Genomic DNA, 21,493 nt, shown 5'->3' on the forward strand with positions numbered 1-21,493 from the left:
ATTCGCAGGAACGAGACGACCTGCCGCAGTACAATGATGGTGATTCGCAGGAACGAGCCGACCTGCCGCAGTACAATGACGACAATTCGCAGGAACGAGCCGACCTGCCGCAGTACAATGACGGCAATTCACAGGAACGAGCCGACCTGCCGCAGTGCAATGACGGCAATTCGCAGAAACGAGACGACCTGCCGCAGTACAATGACGGCGATTCGCAGGAACGAGCCGACCTGCCGCAGTGCAATGACGGCAATTCGCAGAAACGAGACGACCCACCGCAGTACAATGATGGTGATTCGCGGGAACGAGCCGACCTGCTGCAGTACAATGACGGCGATTCACAGGAACGAGCCGACCCGCCGCAGTGCAATGACGGCGATTCATAGGAACAAGCCGACCCGCCGCAGTACAATGACGGCAATTCGCAGGAACGAGACGACCTGCCGCAGTACAATGACGGCGATTTGCGGAAACGAGCCGACCCACCGCAGTACAATGATGGTGATTCGCAGGAACGAGACGACCTGCTGCAGTACAATGACGACAATTCGCAGGAACGAGCCGACCCGCCGCAGTACAATGACGACAATTCGCAGGAACGAGACGACCTGCCGCAGTACAATGACGACAATTCGCAGGAACGAGACGACCTGCCGCAGTACAATGACGGCAATTCGCAGGAACGAGACGACCTGCCGCAGTACAATGACGGCGATTTGCGGAAACGAGCCGACCCACCGCAGTACAATGATGATGATTCGCAGGAACGAGCCGACCTGCCGCAGTACAATGATGGTGATTCGCAGGAACGAGACGACCTGCCGCAGTACAATGACGGCGATTTGCGGAAACGAGCCGACCCACCGCAGTACAATGATGATGATTCGCAGGAACGAGCCGACCTGCCGCAGTACAATGATGGTGATTCGCAGGAACGAGACGACCTGCTGCAGTACAATGACGACAATTCGCAGGAACGAGCCGACCTGCCGCAGTACAATGACGACAATTCGCAGGAACGAGCCGACCTGCCGCAGTACAATGACGACAATTCGCAGGAACGAGACGACCTGCCGCAGTGCAATGACGACAATTCGCAGGAACGAGCCGACCTGCCGCAGTACAATGACGGCGATTTGCGGAAACGAGCCGACCCACCGCAGTACAATGATGGTGATTCGCGGGAACGAGCCGACCTGCTGCAGTACAATGACGGCGATTCACAGGAACGAGCCGACCCGCCGCAGTACAATGACGGCGATTCATAGGAACAATCCGACCCGCCGCAGTACAATGACGGCAATTCGCAGGAACGAGACGACCTGCCGCAGTACAATGACGGCGATTTGCGGAAACGAGCCGACCCACCGCAGTACAATGACGGCAATTCGCAGGAACGAGACGACCTGCCGCAGTACAATGACGGCGATTTGCGGAAACGAGCCGACCCACCGCAGTACAATGATGGTGATTCGCAGGAACGAGACGACCTGCTGCAGTACAATGACGACAATTCGCAGGAACGAGCCGACCTGCCGCTGTACAATGACGACAATTCGCAGGAATGAGCCGACCTGCCGCAGTACAATGACGGCAATTCGCAGGAACGAGACGACCTGCCGCAGTACAATGACGGCGATTTGCGGAAACGAGCCGACCCACCGCAGTACAATGATGGTGATTCGCAGGAACGAGACGACCTGCTGCAGTACAATGACGACAATTCGCAGGAACGAGCCGACCTGCCGCTGTACAATGACGACAATTCGCAGGAATGAGCCGACCTGCCGCAGTACAATGACGGCAATTCGCAGGAACGAGACGACCTGCCGCAGTACAATGACGGCGATTTGCGGAAACGAGCCGACCCACCGCAGTACAATGATGGTGATTCGCAGGAACGAGCCGACCCGCCGCAGTACAATGACGGCGATTTGCGGAAACGAGCCGACCTGCCGCAGTACAATGACGGCGATTGGTGGGAATGAGTCAACCTGCCGCAGTACAATGATGCCGATTTCGTGGGAAGGGGCCGACCTGCCGCAGTACAATGACGACAATTCGCAGGAACGAGCCGACCTGCCGCAGTACAATGACGACAATTCGCAGGAAGGGGCCGACCTGCCGCAGTACAATGACGACAATTCGCAGGAACGAGCCGACCTGCCGCAGTACAATGACGGCGGCTGGTCGGCAAGTGGATTAAAAATCTGTATTTTTTTTGGTAGAAAATGACTTGGAACCCACAAACATTATGCATATTTTTTTTTTTTTTTTTTTTTTTTTTTTAGCAGAGGCCCTAGAGAATAAAATGGCAGTCATTGCACTTTTTAATGTCACGCGGTATGTGTGCAGCGGTTTTTCAAATGCATTTTTTTTTTTTTTTTTTTTTTAACAAGAAATACACTTAGAAAAAAACACAATATATAACCAATCTTTTTTTGTAACATATAAAAGATATTACGCCGAGTAAATAAATTCCTAACATGTCATGCTTTAAAATTGAGCACGCTCGTGAACTGACGCCAAACTACGGTAAAAAAAATGTGGCTGAACCACTAGGTTTTACCGCCCCCTTCAACCAAGTGAATGAGCCCCAATCATAGATAAATGATTGTATGAGATATAAAAAAGAAAAAGACGTGAGGTCTTTATTACAGTACGTGTATATTTAAAAAAAAAATGACAGTCACGGAGTGTGTCTGTGATTTTTATTTATTTTAAAAAAAAATTATATATATATATATATATATATATATATATATATATATATATATATATATATATATATATATATATATATATATATATATATACATATACATATACATATACATTTTTATTTTTTATTATTACTGAAAATAGAGAACTTTTTAAGAGGTGACGAGGCTTATTTTGAACATTCGGCACTGTTTTTGCTATAGTAGTCGAATAACATCAAAGTGAGCCCTGTGTGTCTGCACAGACGTGTTGTGTTAACCGCTATGAACCGAAACTTGAAAAACAAAAGGAATAAAAACACACATTTCCTTCCTTAAAACACCAAAATTTACATAATAACCACCAAAAATCTGCGGTTAGTGCGGTCTGCATGCTGAAGCCCGGGGGGGACAGCAACTATAAGGCTGCGATCGAATGGAGGATGCCTGGACAGAAGGAAAACACTTCCTGTTGTTGTTTATTGGAAAAAAGGGTAGAAGGCTTTGTTAGGGCTAAAGAGCAACTTTCACCTAAAGGTATATTAAACCTAAAAGCAAATATTTATTATATTGCTGCTTACCAATTTTTAGATAAGAAAAAGAAAATATATTTTTTTTTATTTAATTTTTATTTATTTGTTTCTTATATTGCCGCTTACCAAAAAAAAAAAAAAAATAGCTTTCTCTTTTTATTAATTTTTTTTTTTTAACTCAAAAGCAAACATTTTATTATATTGCTGCTTACCAATTCTTAGATAAATAAAAAAAAAAAATTATTTTCTTTCTTTTTTTTTTTTTTTTAGGCTTTTTTTTTTTTTTTTTTGTCTTATATTGCCGCTTACCAATTCTTTTTTTTTTTCTTATTTTTTTTTAGGCCTTTTTATTTATTTATTTATTTTTCTTTAGGCTTTTTTATTTTTATTTTTTTTTTTTAACCCAAAAGCAAACATTTATTATAATTCCGCTTACCAATTCTTTGAAAAATAAAAAATGTATTTGTTTTTTTTCTTATATTGCCGCTTACCAATTCTTAGATAAGAAGAAAACAATTTTTATTTTTTTGGGCTTTTTTTATTTTTACTTTTTTATATTGCTGCCTACTAATTCTTACATAAGAAAAAAACTATTTTTTTTGTTTTCCTTTTTAGGCTTTTTTTTTCACCTGGTGATCCAGCCAGCGAGTCTGTTGCTTTTCAAAATAACACCTTGTCCTGCAGATGTATCGGTTACAGTGTTTGAGAGAAAGCATTTACCACCGACAGCGGTGCTTACAATGATTAGCTTTTATTTATTCATGATAAACCTTTAACCCAACAGGGAGAAAAACTGTTTGCTGTAACCGCTCATAAAGTATTAGCTGGAGTCTGGCTTCAATTTGTTAGTGTATTTAGAACTGCTAGTACATCTAACACACCCCTTCCCCCTCAGAATGATAATGCTGCTGTCTACTGTGCTCCCCCCCCCCCCCCCCCCCCTGTGCTCCTTCCTCCAGAGTGAAGGAGCTCTAAAACAGGAGGTGTGTTACTGGCCAGATCACCAGGTGAAAATAGAAGGGGAAAAAAAAGCCTTAAAAGAAAACAAAAAAAGAAAACAAATGCAGCCATCACATCTAATGATTGGTAAGTTGCAATATATTAAGTTTTTGGTTTGGGGTTTAATACCGATTTAACCATTTGACCTCTGGAAGGTTTCACCCCCTACTTTCATGACCCGGTCATTTTTTGTGATACGGCATTGCGTTTGTTTAGCTGACAATTACACGGTCGTGCGATGCTGTACCCAAATAACGCTTGTAGTTTTTTCCCCACAAATAGATCTTTCTTTTGCCGGTTTTTATTTTTTGCGCTATAAACAAAAAAAGACTGACAATTTAAAAAAAATATATATATTTTTTTACTTTATGCTATAAAACACATCCAATAAAAAATAAATAAAAATTAAAAAATCTAAGTTCGTCATCAATTTAAGCCAATATGTCTTTGTCTTCTGCTACATGTTTTTGGTAAAAATCCCAATAAGCATATATTGATTGGTTTGCGCAAAAGTTCTACAAACTATAGGATAGATTTATGGATTTTTTTTTTTTTTTTTTTAACATTTAATAATGGCGAACAGCGCCTTATAGTGTGACTGCGATATTGCGGCGGACATATCAGATACTGACCCTTTCACACTTTTTTTTTGGGGACCAGTGACACTAATACAGTGATCAGTGCTAAAAATATGTACTGTCACTGTACTAATAACACGGGCAGGGAAGGGGTTAACCATAGCTCCCAACTGTCCCTGATTTGGAGCAATGTCCCTCATTCCTCCTCATTCGTTCCTCATTTTGGTCTGATCTATATAGTTGTATATAAAATGCACTTTTTATGTATCAAAAAGTGTTTCCCAGTGCTAAACCTTTCATCTGATTTCTAAATTGCTGCATTTGTAAATTCCAAAAGCCAATATAAAGGAATAGTAGTGGTAAAAAAAGCACTTTTGGGTTTAAAGAGGGAGTCCCCCGAGACTCCGCGCTTTTTTTTTTTTTTTTTTTTTAAAAGCCAGCAGCTACAAATACTGCAGCTGCTGACTTTTAAAATAGTGACACTTACCTGCCCAGCGCGCCCGCGATGTCGGCACCCGAAGCCGATCTCTAGGTCGCCTGTCGGGTGCTGCCGCCGCCATCTTGGGTATGGGAATCAGGAAGTGGAGCCTTTCGGCTTCATTTCCCGGTTCCCTACTGCGCATGCGCGAGCTGCGCTGCGCAATAAGGACGCTCCCCGCTGCCTCTGGGATCTGTGTGTTTCCCAGCAGGCAGCGGGGCACTTGTGGAAAGGGGCGTAATCTACGCCCCTTTCCGCAGAGAGTTATCCCGAAGTGGGTGCAGAATACCTGTACTGTACAGGTATCTGCACCCCCCTCCCCCCTGAAAGGTGCCAATTGTAGCGCCGGAGGGGGGGAGGGTTCCGATGAGCGGAAGGTCCACTTTAGGGTGGACCTCCGCTTTAACCAATCTTTTTTTATTTATTTTTTAACAATTCTCCTTAAAAGGGGGCGTGGCAAGGGGTGTGTCTGTGCCTGCATAATTTTGCTGATAGGTGTCCCTCATTCCCATCTCAAAAAAGTTGGGAGGTGTGGGTTAACACCAGGGGCGATCAAAGGGTTAAAGGTGTTCCCTGTGATTGCTTGCTAACTGTGGCGGAGGTGCCTGTACTGTGGGAAGGCAGAGATCCATGTTTTTTTGCTTTCCAGGAACACAGGATCACTACCTTCCCTAATAACAGAACGGTGATCTGCCTTGTTTACATAGGCAGACGCCGTTCTGCTTCTCTCGGGAACGATCGGTGGGTCCAGCTGGGCATTGAGTCCGCCGGACCCACCGATTGGCTCCCGTTGTTTCCAATCACAGCTGGAGCGGGTTGCCGGGCACAGAAGTGCAGGAACAGGTACGGGATTCTGCACAGGAGAGCCGCCGCCGCCCTGCAATTGGTTAAGCCTTGAGGTTCAAGTAGCGGTGAGGGCCTACTGTACCTGTTCAATATTTCTGATTTTCAGCCAGGCATATATGTAGATTCCCAGACCACATGCCTAATAAAGTAGATATAATCCATATCTGAATGATTTGTAGGGGTCTATTAACCACTTGCCGCCCGCCCTATAGGGAATTGACGGCGGCAAAGTGGTTTCATAATCCTAACCGGACGTCATATGACGTGATTAGAATTATGAGCCGCTGCGCGCCCCCGGGGGCGCGCATCGCGGCGATCGTTGTTGCGGGGTGTCAGTCTGACACCCGGCAACTACGATCTCGGTAAAGAGTCTCCGACGGAGACTCTTTACCACGTGATCAGCCATGTCCAATCACGGCTGATCACAGTGTAAATGGGAAGAGCCGGTGATCGGCTTTCCCTCACTCGCGTCTGTCAGACGCGAGTAGAGGAGAGCCGATCGGCTGCTCCTCTGACGGGGGGGTCTGTGCTGATCGATTATCAGCACAGCCCCCCGAGGATGCCCACACTGGACCACCAGGGACACCACTAGACCACCAGGGAAAAGGTAATAAAATCCATAATCCTCCCTAGACCACCAGGGATGCCAGTCGGCACAATGGGTGCCAATCAGTGCCCATAATGGGCATCACTGATTGGCATGCATTATTGTTTGGCACTGATTGGCATCCATTACTATAACACCGATGCCGCCTATGAGTGCCCACCTGTGCCGCCTATGAGTGCCCACCTGTGCCGCCTATGAGTGCCCACCTGTGCCGCCTATCCATGCCCACCTGTGCCGCCTATCCATGCCCACCTGTGCCGCCTATCCATGCCCACCCGTGCCGCCCATCCGTGCCAGCTATCAGTGCCAATTTGTGCCACCTATCAGTGTCCGTCCGTGTTGCCCATCCGTGTCGCCCATCCGTGTCGCCCATCCGTGTCGCCCATCCGTGTCGCCCATCAGTGCCGCCTATCAGTGCCACTTCATTGGTGCCACATTGGTGCCCATCAGTGCCACCTTATCAGTGCCCATCAGTGTAGCCCCATCAGTGCCCATCAGTGAAGGAGAAAACGTACTTATTTACAAAGTTTTGAAACTGAAACAAAAAAAAACATTTTTTTTTTCAAAATTTTCGGTATTTTTTTATTTGTAGCGCAAAAAATAAAAACCGTAGAGGTGATCAAATACCACCAAAATAAAGCTCTATTTGTGGGAAAAAAATGATAAAAATGTCATTTGGGTACAGTGTAGCATGACCGCGCAATTGTCATTCAAAGTGCGACAGCGCTGAAAGCTCAAAATTGGTCTGGGCAGGAAGGTGTTTAAGTGCCCGGTATTGAAGTGGTTAAAAAAAAAAATAGTCATTTATCCAAATTATTATTATTATTATAATACAGTATTTATATAGTGCCAACATTTTGTGCTGCGCTTTACAACATGAGGGCAGACAGTACAGTTACAATACAATTCAATACAGGAGGAATCAGAGAGCCTTGCTCATTAGAGTTTACAATCTAAGAGGATCAAGTGATACAAAGGCAAAAAAAAAAAAATTTTGTGTTCCATAGGATAGGAGAGGCTCTGGAGAAGTCCTGGAGGCGAGGGACGAGAGGAGGTGACGAGGGAACTAGAGAAGCAGTAGACATGTGCAATTTGTTTAGTTCCGAATTATTATTTTTTTAACGAATGTTGACAAATTTGTTAACTGCAAAATTTCAAAATTTTTAAAAATTCGAAATTTTCGGAAATTCTGAATTTCAGAAATTCGAAATTTCCGAAATTGGAAAATTCAAAATGAGGAAATTCAAACACTGGAAATTTCATAAATTTGAAAATTCAAAAGTTTGGAAATTTGAAAATCCTAAAATGAAAACCTGAAAATCTGAAATAATAACTAATAATAAATATTTTATAGGTATTGGAATTTCCTTTCAAATTTGGCTGTTAGTGACTATAACGAATACGAATTTATCCGAAGTTACGAATTATCTGAAATAAAAAATTCTGCATCAAATAATAATAATAATAATAATATTAACAATAATAATATTATAATAATAATAATAACGATAAAACCTTTTTATTATTATTATTATTTATTATTAATTTGTTCCATTCCATTTGTTTAGAGGCGGCATTCGTTATTTTGGATAATTTGTAACTTCAGATAACTTTGTATTCGTTACATTCACAAACAGACAAATTTGAAAGGAAATTCCAATGCCTATAATTTAATAGTTAGTTATTATTTCGAATTTTACAGATTTTTTATTTTTTTTATTTATTTTTTTTTCAGATTTTCGAACTTCGGAAATTTGAAAATCTGAATTTTTGGATTCCAAATTTTCGGATTTCCGAATTTTCAAATTTTCGAAAAAAGCAAAAAAAAACAAATGAAACAAAAACTAACACATTTTTTGTCACTGTACATGTCTAAGCCCTTGTACACACGGTCGGAGATTCCGACGGAAAATGTCCGATCGGACCGTGTTGTCAGATAATCCGACTGTGTGTTGGCTCCATCGGACTGTTTCCGTCTGAATATCCGACGGACAAAGTTTTAGAGCTGGACTATAAAACTTTCCGACAACATGATCCGATCGGACTTTGTCCGATTGTGTGTAGAGAATTCCGATCGGACAAAGTGCCACGCATGCTCAGATCAAATTCCTAGACCAAAGCTATTGGCTACTAGACTGAACAAAGTCACGTCATAACGAAATAACGTCATCACGTTACGTACGATCGGATTTTCCGACAACTTTGTCCGACCATGTGTATGCAACACAAGTTTCGGACAAAATCCGACGGATTTTGTTGTCGGAATGTCCGACCGTGTGTACAAGGGCTTAGAAGGAGGTTTTGGGAGGAATGAAGAGAATGAGTAGGTTGGTATTTTGAGACAAGGTTAGTGATATGGGGGGGGGGGGGGGGGGGGGGGGCTGAGTTGTGGATGGCTTTGTAAGTTATTGTTAGTATTTTGAATTGAATTAGTTGGGTGAGCGGAAGCCAGTGGAGGGATTGGCACAGAGGGGTAGCAGAATGTGAGCAGTTGGTAAGATGGATGTGCCTGGCAGCAGCATTCATGATGGTCTGAAGTGGGTAAAGCCTATATAAAGGTAATCCCGTGAGGATCGAGTCTGCATGTACTTTCATTGTGTGCGAATTGGGCACAAAAGTAATTTGCTTTAGGATATTTTCTTTTCTGAACAAACATGGGTATTAGTAAAATACCTCATTATAGCCACTAGATGGAGCTGAGAAGCATATTAAATTCATATAAGAGCTACAATTTAAAGCGGAAGTCCACCCTAAAGTGGACCTTCCGCTCATCGGAACCCTCCCCCCCTCCGGTGCCACAATCGGCACCTTTCAGGGGGGAGGGGGGTGCAGTTACCTGGATAATCCAGGTAACTGCACCCACTTCCGGGATAGCTCTCTGCGGAAAGGGGCGTAACTTGCGCCCCTTTCCGCAAGTGCCCGCCCCTTCCCGCAAGTGCCCCGCTGCCTGCTGGGAAACACACAGATCCCAGAGGCAGCGGGGAGCGTCCTTATTGCGCAGCGCGATTCGCGAATGCGCAGTAGGGAACCGGGAAATGAAGCCGAAAGGCTCCATTTCCTGATTCCCATACCTAAGATGGCGGCGGCAGGACCCGACAGACGACCTAGAGATCGGCTTCGGGTGCCGACATCGCGGGTGCGCTGGACAGGTAAGTGTCACTATTTTAAAAGTCAGCAGCTGCAGTATTTGTAGCTGCTGGCTTTTAAAAAAAAAAAACGCGGTGGACTCCCGCTTTAACAATTCTAGAGAACGCTAGAGGGAATTGGCTTTATTTATTTGTTAACTCCCTCTAGCAATCTATAGAATTGCTACATTGTATCTCTTGTTGCAAAGGCCTTAATCCTACACTTCATTGATCTCAATCCTAACAGAATGCTATTGACAAGAGCTTTGGTTTTTTGCTTCAGTTTGCAAATATTGCTGTTTGCATTGATATGATTTGTTCTAGAAATGAACATATTTTTGTTTTTGGTTAGACCTGCAGTTGAGGCAATGCCGAGTTCTTGTGACGAACGCCCTGCGGTGACAGATGAGGAGATGGCCTGCACTGTTCTTAATAGGTTTGTCGGCATCCCAGAGCAGACCTATGAAGACTTCCTAACCACATTCACCTATCTTCCCCAAGGTGAGCGTCATTCACATCAAAGTGAGATTTCGAGATCATTTATTAGTGTTAAATTGCTGCCATTTTTTTATTTATTTTTTGATTTGGTTAGAGTGGGGAGCGAGAAATAAAAAAACAGCAGAGCTAAGATATCATAGACTCATATGTAACAGCCAATCACAATCGTCAGTAAATAGTAGGTCATTCCCAAATGTCTGTATGAGCCAATGGCCTAAGCCTTCATTAGAACCTTTTGGATAGATTACTGTCGTCATCCCAGTTATCAGATCTGCCCACTATATTGTCAGAAGTACTGGGACACTTACCTTTACACGCACATGAACTTTAATGGCATCCCAGTCTTATTCCGTAGGGTTCAATATTGAGTTGGCCCACCCATTGCAGCTATAACAGCTTCAACTCTTCTGGAAAGGCCGTCCACAAGGTTTAGGAGTGTGTCTATGGGAATGTTTGACCATTCTTCCAGAAGTGCATTTGTGAGGTCAGACACTGATGTTGGATGAGAAGGTCTGGCTCGAAGTCTCCACTCGAATTCATCCCAAAGGTGATCGGGTTGAGGTCAGGACTCCGTGCAGGCCAGTCAAGTTCCTCCACCCCAAACTCGCTCATCCATGTCTTTATGGACCTTGCTTTGTGCACTGGTCCAAATCATTTGGTGGAGGGGGGATTATGGTGTGGGGTTGTTTTTTTAGGGGTTGGGTTTGGCCTCTTAGTTCCAGTAATGGGAACTCTTAGCCCTTGTACACATGGTCGGACATTCCGACAGAAAATGTCCGATCGGACCGTGTTGTTGGATATTCCGACCATGTGTGGGCTTCATCGGACTGTTTCTGTCGGAATATCTGACGGACAAAGTTTTAGAGTTGGGCTATAAAATTTTCTGACAACATGGTCTGATCGGACTTTGTCCGATCGTTTGTAGGGAATTCCGATCAGACAAAGTGCCACGCATGCCCAGATCAAATTACGAGACCAAAGCTATTGGCTACTAGCCGCAACGTAGTCCTGCCGTAACGAAATAATGTCATCGCGTTACGCACTATCGGATTGTCCGACCGTGTGTATGCAACACAAGTTTCGGACAAAAAAGATTTTGTTGTTGGAATGTCTGACCGTGTGTACAAGGGCTTAAAGTGTTACTAAACTCAAAATATTTTTTTAAATGAAAATAACTAACATTTTATACTTACCCACTCTGTGCACTGGTATTGCTCAGAGTGGCCCGATCCTCCTCTTCTGGGGTTCCTGGCAGCGATGTTGCCTCCTCCTCTCCTTCTCCGGGACTACAATAGCCAGCCGCTGGCTATGGGAGAGGTAGTCCCCGCGCTCCCAAGCTGTGTATCTACGGAGCCGCACTCCATATATTTACACAGCGGGACTTAAGCCTGCCCCTCACTTCCTCTGACAGCAGCAAAATGGCTCCTGCTGCTGCTCGAATGCAGTGTAGAGAGGCAAGGGGAGAAAAGATGCAGCCCTGCACAGCGCTGATCTCTTCTCCCCTCTCTTCCCCTTCAAACAGGAAGAGGGGGCACAGGGACACTGAAAATGTTTTTTACCTTTAGGGCCGGTTCACACTGCGGGCGATGCGAGGCGACACGACTCGCCTCGCCGCTATCTTACAAGTCGCCCCCGTTCTGTACAATGGAACCGTTCTGAGAGGAGCGACTCGAGCCGCTCCGACTCAGAAAAAAGGTTCCTGTACTACTTTCGGGCGACCTCGGGGCGACTTGCATTGACTTCTATACAGAAGTCATCTGCAAGTTGCCGCTGAGGTCGCGGCAGGTCGCGGCGAGGCAAGTCGGTGTCACCTCGCATCGCCTGCAGTGTGAACCGGCCCTTAATGTAAGCAATGCATTGAGGTATACAATGTTTCTAATTTAAGTAACATTAAAGGTGTCAGCATACCAAGCTTTTTGGACAATTTCCTGCTCTCAACTTTGTGGGAACAGTTTGGGGATGGCCCCTTCCTGTTCCAAGATGACTGCACACCAGTGCACAAAGCAAGGTCCTTAAAGACATGGAGTTTGGGGTGGAGAAACTTGACTGGCCTGCACAGAGTCCTGACCTGGAAAAATTGTCAAACATTCCCATAGATACACTCCCTTTTACATCAGAGGGCCAGATTTGGCTTGCTTGCCAGAGTTTGGAGACCCCTGCTTTAAAAGATAGGAGGGTTTAATTCCGCTTCAGTGGACAGTGGAACAGCAGTTGGAAGGCTTTACTACAAAGTATTAATTGGACTATTGCCATTGATTTAGGATTATGGATAACCCATTGCAAGGAGCCTGACACCATCATGTACACTATATTACCAAAAGTATTGGGACACCTGCCTTTACACACACGTGAACTTTCATATTATCCCAGTCATAGTCCCTAGGGTTCAATATTGAGTTGGCCCACCCTTTGCAGCTATAACAGCTTTAACTCTTCTGGGAAGGTTTAGGAGTGTGTCTATGGGAATGTTTAACCATTCTTCCAGAAGCACATTTGTGAGGTTCCTCCACCCCAAACCTGCTGATCCATGCCTTTATGGAACTTGCTTTGTGCACTGGTTCAAATCATTTGGTGGAGGGGGGATTATGGTGTGAGGTTGTTTTTCAGGGGTTGGGCTTGGCCCCTTAGTTCCAGTCAAGGGAACTCTAAAGGCATCAGCATACCAAGACCTTTTGAACAATTTCATGCTCCCAACTTTGTGGGAACAGTTTGGGGATGGCCCCTTCCTGTTCCAACATGACTGTGCACCAGTGCACGAAGGTCCATGAAGACATGGATGAGCGAGTTTGGGGTGAAGGAACTTGACTGGCCTTCACAGAGTTCTGACTTCACCCCGATAGAACATCTTCGGGATGAATTGGATCCGAGACTGCAAGCCAGGCCTTCTCAGTGCCTGACCTCACAAATGCCCTTCTGGAAGAATGGTCAAACATTCCCATAGACACACTCCTAAACCTTGTGGACGGCCTTTCCAGAAGAGTTGAAGCTGTTATAGCTGCAAAGGGTGGGCCAACTCCATATTGAACACTACGGAATAAGACTGGGATGCCATTAAAATTTATGTGCGTGTAAAGGCAGGCGTCCCAATACTTTTTGATAATGTAGAGACAGGAATATGAAATGTTGGGGCAACATATTATTTATTGCATGGAATACCGGTATTTAAACATTTACCGTATTTATCGTTGTATAACACGCGGCGGCGTATAACACGCACCCCAAGTTTAGGAGGGAATTTTAAGGAAAAAAAACATACCTTTAAATGCCCATCAATGCAGCCTTATCAGTGTCCATCTGAAGCCTTGTCAGTGTCATTTGCAGCCTTGTCCATCATTGCACCCTTGTCCATCATTGCAGCCTTGTCAGTGTCATATGCAGCTTTGTCATGCAGCCTTGCCCACTATTGCAGCCTTGCCCACCATTGCAGCCTTGCCCACCATTGCAGCCTTGCCCACCATTGCAGCCTTGTCCACCATTGCAGCCTTGTCCACCATTGCAGCCTTGTCCACCATTGCAGCCTTGTCCACCATTGCAGCCTTGTCCACCATTGCAGCCTTGTCCATCATTGCAGCCTTGTCCATCATTGCAGCCTTGTCCATCATTGCAGCCTTGTCAGTGTCATATGCAGCTTTGTCATGCAGCCTTGCCCACTATTGCAGCCTTGTCCATCATTGCAGCCTTGTCCATCATTGCAGCCTTGTCCATCATTGCAGCCTTGTCCATCATTGCAGCCTTGTCCATCATTGCAGCCTTGTCCATCATTGCAGCCTTGTCCATCATTGCAGCCTTGTCCATCATTGCAGCCTTGTCCATCATTGCAGCCTTGTCAGTGTCATATGCAGCTTTGTCATGCAGCCTTGCCCACTATTGCAGCCTTGTCCATCAATGCAGCCTTGTCCATCATTGCAGCCTTGTCCCCTTGTCAGTGTCATTTTCAGCCTTGTCAGTTTTATTTTTAGCTTTTATTTTTAAAAATGGCGCCGCTGAGATGTCCTGTGTATCGGCGGCGCTCGGTAGTTCCCGGCCACCTTCGGCCCTTCTCGTCGGCTTTCGGCCGTTCTCGGCTGTATTCGGCCACCAAGAAGGGCTGAAGGCGGCCAAAAGCCGACGAGAAGGGCTGAAAGCCGCTGAGAAGGGGCGAAGGAGGCTGAAAGCCACCCAGAGGCTCCAAAATGGTGAAGGATCGGCGTATAAAACGCACCCGCGATTTTCCCCCGATTTTATGGGGAAAAAAGTGCGTGTTATAAGCCGATAAATACGGTATATTAAAGTAAAACATGTCCTGCCTTTGTAACCAGGAGACGGCAGCATTGAACGTTGTAACCTGCAAATGCTGGGGTAAGAATTTGACCAAATACTTTACTGGGTGGATGTTTATTATATTATTCTCAATGTGTTAAACTGAAAAAACTAAAAAGGGGGTTTAATACGACTTTAAGGCCAGTTCTTGGAATGCATGGAATGGAGAACAGCAGGTAGAAAGTTGTGGTTTCATTGTCTGATCATGCGGAGTCTCCTGAGAATATTTAAAGCTGTTTTTTAGTTTTTGGTTTACAGCCCACTAGATAACATCTGCTCCTTCTAGCTCCGCATGTTATTGTTTTGTCAAGCATGCATAAAAGTACTGGAAAGGCTGTGTTGTTCAAAAGTACAAAAACATCTTTGAAACTGCAGAACATTACATGAAAAACGGAATGGCCGACTCCGAAGATTAGCCGTGGTGCAGGAAATGAAAACAAAAAATGTAGAATGTTCAAGAAAAAAAATGTATATAGACAATTTGGTTATTACCGAAATGTTTGTTAAAATATAAAGCGATATACTAGCAGAATTTTGTTTATGGAAAATTTGTTCGACTTTCTAATAGTTATAGAATTTTTTTTCTTGAACAAATGAAATTCTTGGAATGTGGATTTCATTTGGGCACAAAACTGTACATATTGTAATGTATATGTTCTAGGTACAAAAGATACACTTCGGGGTGTATTTACTAAAGCCAAATCCACTTTGCACTACACGTGCACTTGGAAGTGCAGTCATTGTAGATCTGAGGAGGACCTGCAAGGACCTCCTCATAAAAAACAACATTTTTGCTTGTGCATGATTGGATGACAAAATCAGCAGAGTTTCCCCTCATTTCATTTCAGATCTAAAGCGACTGCACTTCCAAGCTGTAGTGTATTTAGGTTTTGTGCTGCCCTAGGCCTAACTAAACTTGTGCACCCTCTAATTTAAATAAGACCCACCCCTTCCTGTCAAGACCACACCCCTTGCTGTTTAAGACCCGCCCTGAAATTTTCAAGTGCGGACACTAGTTCTGAGGGCCTGGGGGGCCAACGGATTCCCTTAATTTGCACAGATTTCCTCTCACTTCCTGTTTGGCTATGGGGCAGGAAGTGAAGGAAAATCTCTGCTATGGGACAGGGATGGTAAAAAAATAAGCTGACAGGGGCTATAACCCTCCCTTATTCTATCGAAAATGGAAAAAAAAAAAAGTGTTGCCTATAGTTCTACTTTAAGCACAAATTTCTGATCATTTTATGGAAAGAACTAAGAAGATATAACAGAAGATATAACCATGCCAATGGTGCAGCAGAAAACATATAGCACAGTGAGGAAGGTTTGTGGTCCAGGATGATAGGTCAAAATTAGAAGCAGCCCCCCCCCCCCCTACAGTTGCGGAATGCCGGCCGCCCGCATACCAGAAGCAGTGCGGCTGCTAGACTAATTTGCCTCTCAGCCCAGTCCGCCCCATAAGACTCTAACAGTGTAGCGCAAGCCGGCGGGGACTCTTTCCATGCTGCCCCCCTGCAAAGTGCTGCCCTAGGCCTGGGCCTTGTCAGCCTAGGCCAGGATACAGCGTTGCTTCCAAGTGCACTTGTAGTGCAAAGTGGATTTGTCCTTAGTAAACCAACCCCTATATTGCCAAAAGTATTGGGTCATCCCTCCAAATCATTGGATTCCGGTGTTCCAATTGCCTCAAGGGCCACAGATGTATAAAATCAATCACCGAGGCACAAACATTTGCAAAAGAATTGGTCACTCTAAAGCCGCGTACACACGGGCGGACTGTCTGGCCAACTAAGTCCGTCAGACAATCCGACGGACAGTCCGTCCTACTTTTGAATGAACAGACTTGACCACACACGATGAACAGACAGTCCGTTGAAAGCTTGCGCGATGACGTGTACAGCACGTACGACGGGACTAGAAATAGGATGTCCAATACACAGCAATGCAACCTTCCGCCGTGTAAATCCTTTCTGAGCATGCGCCATACTTAGTCCGTCCAACTAGCCTACTCACGAGCAGACTGTCCGCTGAAACCAAAGTTGGACGGACAATATTACGGAAATTCCGAAATAATTAGTCCGCCAGACTGCACGCTGAAAAAGTCCGCTGAAGCCCACACACGAGCGGACTGTCCGCTGAAATGTGTTTCGGCGGACTAAGTTGGACAGACAGTCCGCCCGTGTGTACGCGGCTTTAGACCCCTTTCACACTGGGGTGGATTTCAGGCACTTTAGCGCTGGAAATGGCCTCTGATATGCGCCTGAAAACTGACTCCCATTCATTCCAGTGTAACTTTTCACACCCAGGCAGTGCGCTTGCAGGACATTAAGAAAAGTCCTGCAAGCAGCATCTTTGGGTGGGTTGTGAGCGCTGTATTTATCGTTCCCAAAAATAAATAAATAAAGAAAAGCGGTTTGAAAGCGCCGCAAAATGGGAGTTTTGAACCCCTTTTTTGGGATTAAAAGCACTCCGCTAGTGGACAAAAACAGCGCAAAAGTGCTGCTAAAACGAGTAAGCGCTGTACCGCGAATGCGGCCATGGCCCCAGTGACAAAGGGGTCTTAGGATCTCAGTAAATTCAAGCCTGGTATGGTTATAGGTTGCCACCTGTGCAAGAAGTCCATCCATGAAATTTCCTTGCTAATAAATATTCCATGGCCAACTGTTAGTGGTATTATAACAAAGTGGAAGCAACTGGGAACAGCAACTTGGCCACAAAGTGGTAGGACACCTAAAATGACAGAGTGGGGTCAGCGTATCCTGAAGCTCACAGTGTGCAGAAGTCGCCAACTGTCTGCAGAGAATAGCTACAGACCTCCAAACTACGTGTGGCCTTCAAATTAGCACAACCGTCCGTAGAGCTCTCCATGTAATGGCTGAGAAGCTGCATCCAAGCCTTACATCACCAAGTGCAATTCAAAGCGTTGGATGCAGTGGTGTAAAGCATGCCATCACTGGACTCTAGAGCAGTGGAGATGTGTGCTCTGGAGTGACAAATCGCACTTCTTTGTCTGGCAATCTGATGGACATGTCTGAATTTGGCGTTTGCCACGAGGGCGGTACTTGCCTGACTGCATTGTGGCAAGTGTAAAGTTTGGTAGAGGGGCTGTCTTTCAGGGGTTGGACTTGGCCCCTTGGTCTTAAAGCGTTGGCATACCAAGACATTTTGGACAATTTCATGCTCCCAACTTTGTGGGAACAGTTTGGGGATGGCCCCTTACTATTTCAACATGACTGAGCACCAGTGCACAAAGCAAGGTCCATAAGGACATGGATGAGCGAGTTTGGGGTGGAGGCACCTGACTGGCCTTCACAGAGTCTTGACCTCAACCCGATAGAACACCTTTGGGATGGATTAGAGCGGAGACTGTGAGCCAGGTCTTCTCGTCCAATATCAGTGCCTGACCTCACAAATGCGCTTCTGGAAGAATGGTCAAACATTCCCATAGACACAAATCCTAAACCTTGTGGACAGCCTTCCCAGAAGAGTATGGCTGCAAAGGGTGGGCCAACTCAATATTGAACCCTACAGACTAAGACTGGTATGCCATTAAAGTCCATGTGCGTGTAAAGGCATCTGTCGCAATACTTTTGGCAATATAGTGTATTTGTACAAAGTATAACTAAAGGCAAAACTTTTTTTTTTCTTTTGGATAGAGTGAAGAGGGATTAGAACCCCTGTTGTTATGGCTATCTCTGTGTATGTTAAGTAGATTCACCCTCTCTCTTTGTTATGTTTGCGGTCAACACCAGAAGACAAGGCAAATCACAAATTTTGGGTTGTCAGCAGGATCAAGAATGGGGATGGGCATTTCTAATGGTTCTGGTGACAGCCCAGGATTCCCTCACTTTCAAGATCTTTCCTCTCATTTCCTGATTTGGCTATGTGATAGGAAGTGACTGGAAATCTCCACAATGGGACACCGATGGCAAAAATAAACCTGGTGTTATACCCCTTCTTTACTCTATTCAAAATTTAAAAAAGGTTTTGCCTTTTAGTTCTGCTTTAATAAATCTGGAATTCCATTATAGTAGCAGGTTTGAACAAATTGTAAGGGCTTTCCTATACAATTAGTTGACTTGATGGTAAATTTAAATGCTCCTGACGATGCTCACAATTTCTATAGGAATGTTTGAACAAAATTCTACTGGTCTATAGCCAACTTAACTCTGGGCATTTCCAAAGTAAATAAACATGCCACCCCATCAACTGATGTTTCTGTTGCTTGCTTTGTCTAAAGCTGTGTTAATCAACTCCAGTCCTCAAGGTGCCCCAACAGGTCATGTTTTCAGACCTTCCATTATTTTGCACAGGTGATTTGATCAGTTTCACTACCTTAGTAATTACCACAGCTGTTTCATCTGAGGGAAATCCTGAAAACATGACCTGTTGGGGCACCTTGAGGACTGGAGTTGAGAAACATTGGTCTAAAGCAGTGGTCTCAATGCCGGGGGCCAAAGGCATTCCTTTGCTTGCCTTTATCGACTCTTGAGGCACTATTCCTTCCACTGACATCAACGATGAGGCAATGTTATTCCTACTGATACCAGCAATGGAGCACTATTCCTCCCACTGACACCAACGATGGATCACTGTTCCTTCCACTGACACCAATGATGGATCACTGTTCCTTCCACTGACACCAATGATGGATCACTGTTCCTTCCACTGACACCAATGATGGATCACTGTTCCTTCCACTGACACCAATGATGGATCACTGTTCCTTCCACTGACACCAATGATGGATCACTGTTCCTTCCACTGACACCAATGATGGATCACTGTGCATACCAATGATGGAGCACTATTCCTCTCACTGACACCAATGATGGGGCACTATTCTTGCCACTGACACCAACAATGGGGTACAATTCTTCCCACTGACACCAACAATGGGGCACTGTTCATCTCACTGACAGCAGCGATGGGGCACTAATTCCAAAGATAAGGCATTGTTTACTCCCACTGATTTGAGGACATTTTCTACTTCCGCTGGCCATGCTTCGCGCCTTTAAATTCTGAAGGACAGTAAACTTGGCCCTTTGATTAGAAAGTTTGAAGACCCCTGGTTTAGAGGATTGGAGTATTATCTTAATCCACATTCTGATGGTTTTCCTTACTGCTGATTCCAACTGAGATGACCGATCGAACCCCTGAAGCCACTCTTTCTGCTGGTCATCATGTACGTTGCAAGACCAGTGGCCTTCTGACCTCCTGGGTTTTTACCAGCAGCGATTCCCAGTTTTGTTTTTTTACGAGTCTTATTTGCTTTCAACCTTAGTCTGTGCCCGCACCATCATTTTTCATAAGTGCTGCCTGTTGCTCGTTTTTATAAATTTTCGAGTAGACCTGTCACCACATATATTATACATATATTAGTAAACCCAACAATAACTTAAATTCAGTAACTTTTTGATCTGTAATCTTCATTCCCCGTATACTCGTTGTATGGCACTGTGCATAAAAATTATCAAAATGCTACCAGCACCAACCTCTTCCTGTCTTATCATGGGAACTCTAGGAATGGGATGTTTTCTACGGTATCATTGTCCTGATATGTGCTCTTCGTGATTGAACCTACAGATGCCACGATGATGCATGGTGCCCTGTAGAACACGTTTGTGTGATTACAGAAAGCCATGCCTCTTGTCCAGCCCATAGCTGTTATTTGACAGCTACTCCTGTAGAAAGTATCTGTATGACGGAGCATTATTTCTAGTCTAAATCCAATGGAAAAAGGCTGAAATTAAAGTGAGTGGTTTTGCTGTGAAGGATTACACCACAGTGCCTACAGCTACAGAGGTCAGTGAATTTTTTTTTTTTTAAACTCATATACTGCCTGGTACAAAAAATCTGCATACTTTGGACCTTCTTTGAAGTTCTGCTTGAACCACCTCCATATTGTTAACAACAGTGGGGAGGTGGACATGTATTTCTGCTGTGTTGTTGTGCTTCATAAAACACTTTTGGGCACCAATGCACCCATGAATTCCTGGTTGGTCTGCTAGGGTCTCCCTTTCCCTTTTAGAACAGGGTATATACAATCGCCGGCCACTTTATTAGGTAAATCTTGCTAGTACTGGGTTGGACCCCCTTTTGCTTTCAGAACTGCCTTAATTCTTCATGGCATAGATTTGACAAGGTGTTGGAAACATTCCTCAGAGATTTTGGTTGGTTGCTGCAGATTTGTCGGCTGCACATCCATGATGCAAATCTCCCCTTCGACCACATCCCAAAGGTTCTCTATTGGATTGAGATCTGGTGACTGTGGAGGCCATTGGTGTACAGTGACCCATTGTCATGTTCAGGAAAGCAGTGGTGAGATGATTTGAGCTTTGTGACTTGGTGTATTATCCTGCTGGAAGGAACCATCAGAAGATGGGTACACTGTAGTCATAAAGGGATGGACGTGGTCAGCAGCAATACTCAGTACCAAATGAGCATTGTTTAAATGCCAACAACCTTCCTAAGGGGCCCAAACTGTTCCAAAAAAATATCCCCCACACCATTACACCACCACCAGCCTGAACCATTGATACAAGGCAGGATGAATCCATGCTTTCATGTTTATGCCAAATTCTTACCCTACTATCTGAATGTCGCAGCTGAAATCAAGACTCCTCAGACCAGGTAATGTTTTCCCAATCTTCTATTGTCCAATTTTGGTGAGCCTGTGCAAATTGTAGGCTGTTCTTAGCTGACAGGAGTGGCACCCGGTGTGGTCTTCTGCTGGTGTAGCCCATCTGCTTCAAGTATCGATGTGTTGTGTGTTCAGAGATGGTATTCTGCATACCTTGGTTGTAACGACTTTGTATTTGAGTATTTGATTGGGTA

At 44.7% G+C, this 21,493-nt stretch overlaps 1 protein-coding gene across 2 annotated transcripts in view; it reads left to right on the forward strand.

The window, feature by feature from the left end:
- IFTAP (intraflagellar transport associated protein) overlaps positions 1–21,493 on the forward strand; it is a 74,921-nt gene that overhangs the window by 13,221 nt on the left and 40,207 nt on the right. For both annotated transcript variants that reach the window (XM_077463169.1, XM_077463179.1), the window contains exon 2: positions 10,218–10,366. In XM_077463169.1, coding sequence (XP_077319295.1) covers positions 10,234–10,366 — 133 coding nt within the window. In that variant the 5' untranslated portion in view covers positions 10,218–10,233. The remainder of the gene's footprint in view (positions 1–10,217; positions 10,367–21,493) is intronic.

Source organism: Lithobates pipiens, unplaced genomic scaffold (assembly GCF_037356315.1).
Source record: "Lithobates pipiens isolate NorthernLeopardFrog02 unplaced genomic scaffold, aLitPip1_a1.2 Scaffold_10, whole genome shotgun sequence".
Classification (NCBI taxonomy): Eukaryota; Metazoa; Chordata; class Amphibia; order Anura; family Ranidae; genus Lithobates; species Lithobates pipiens.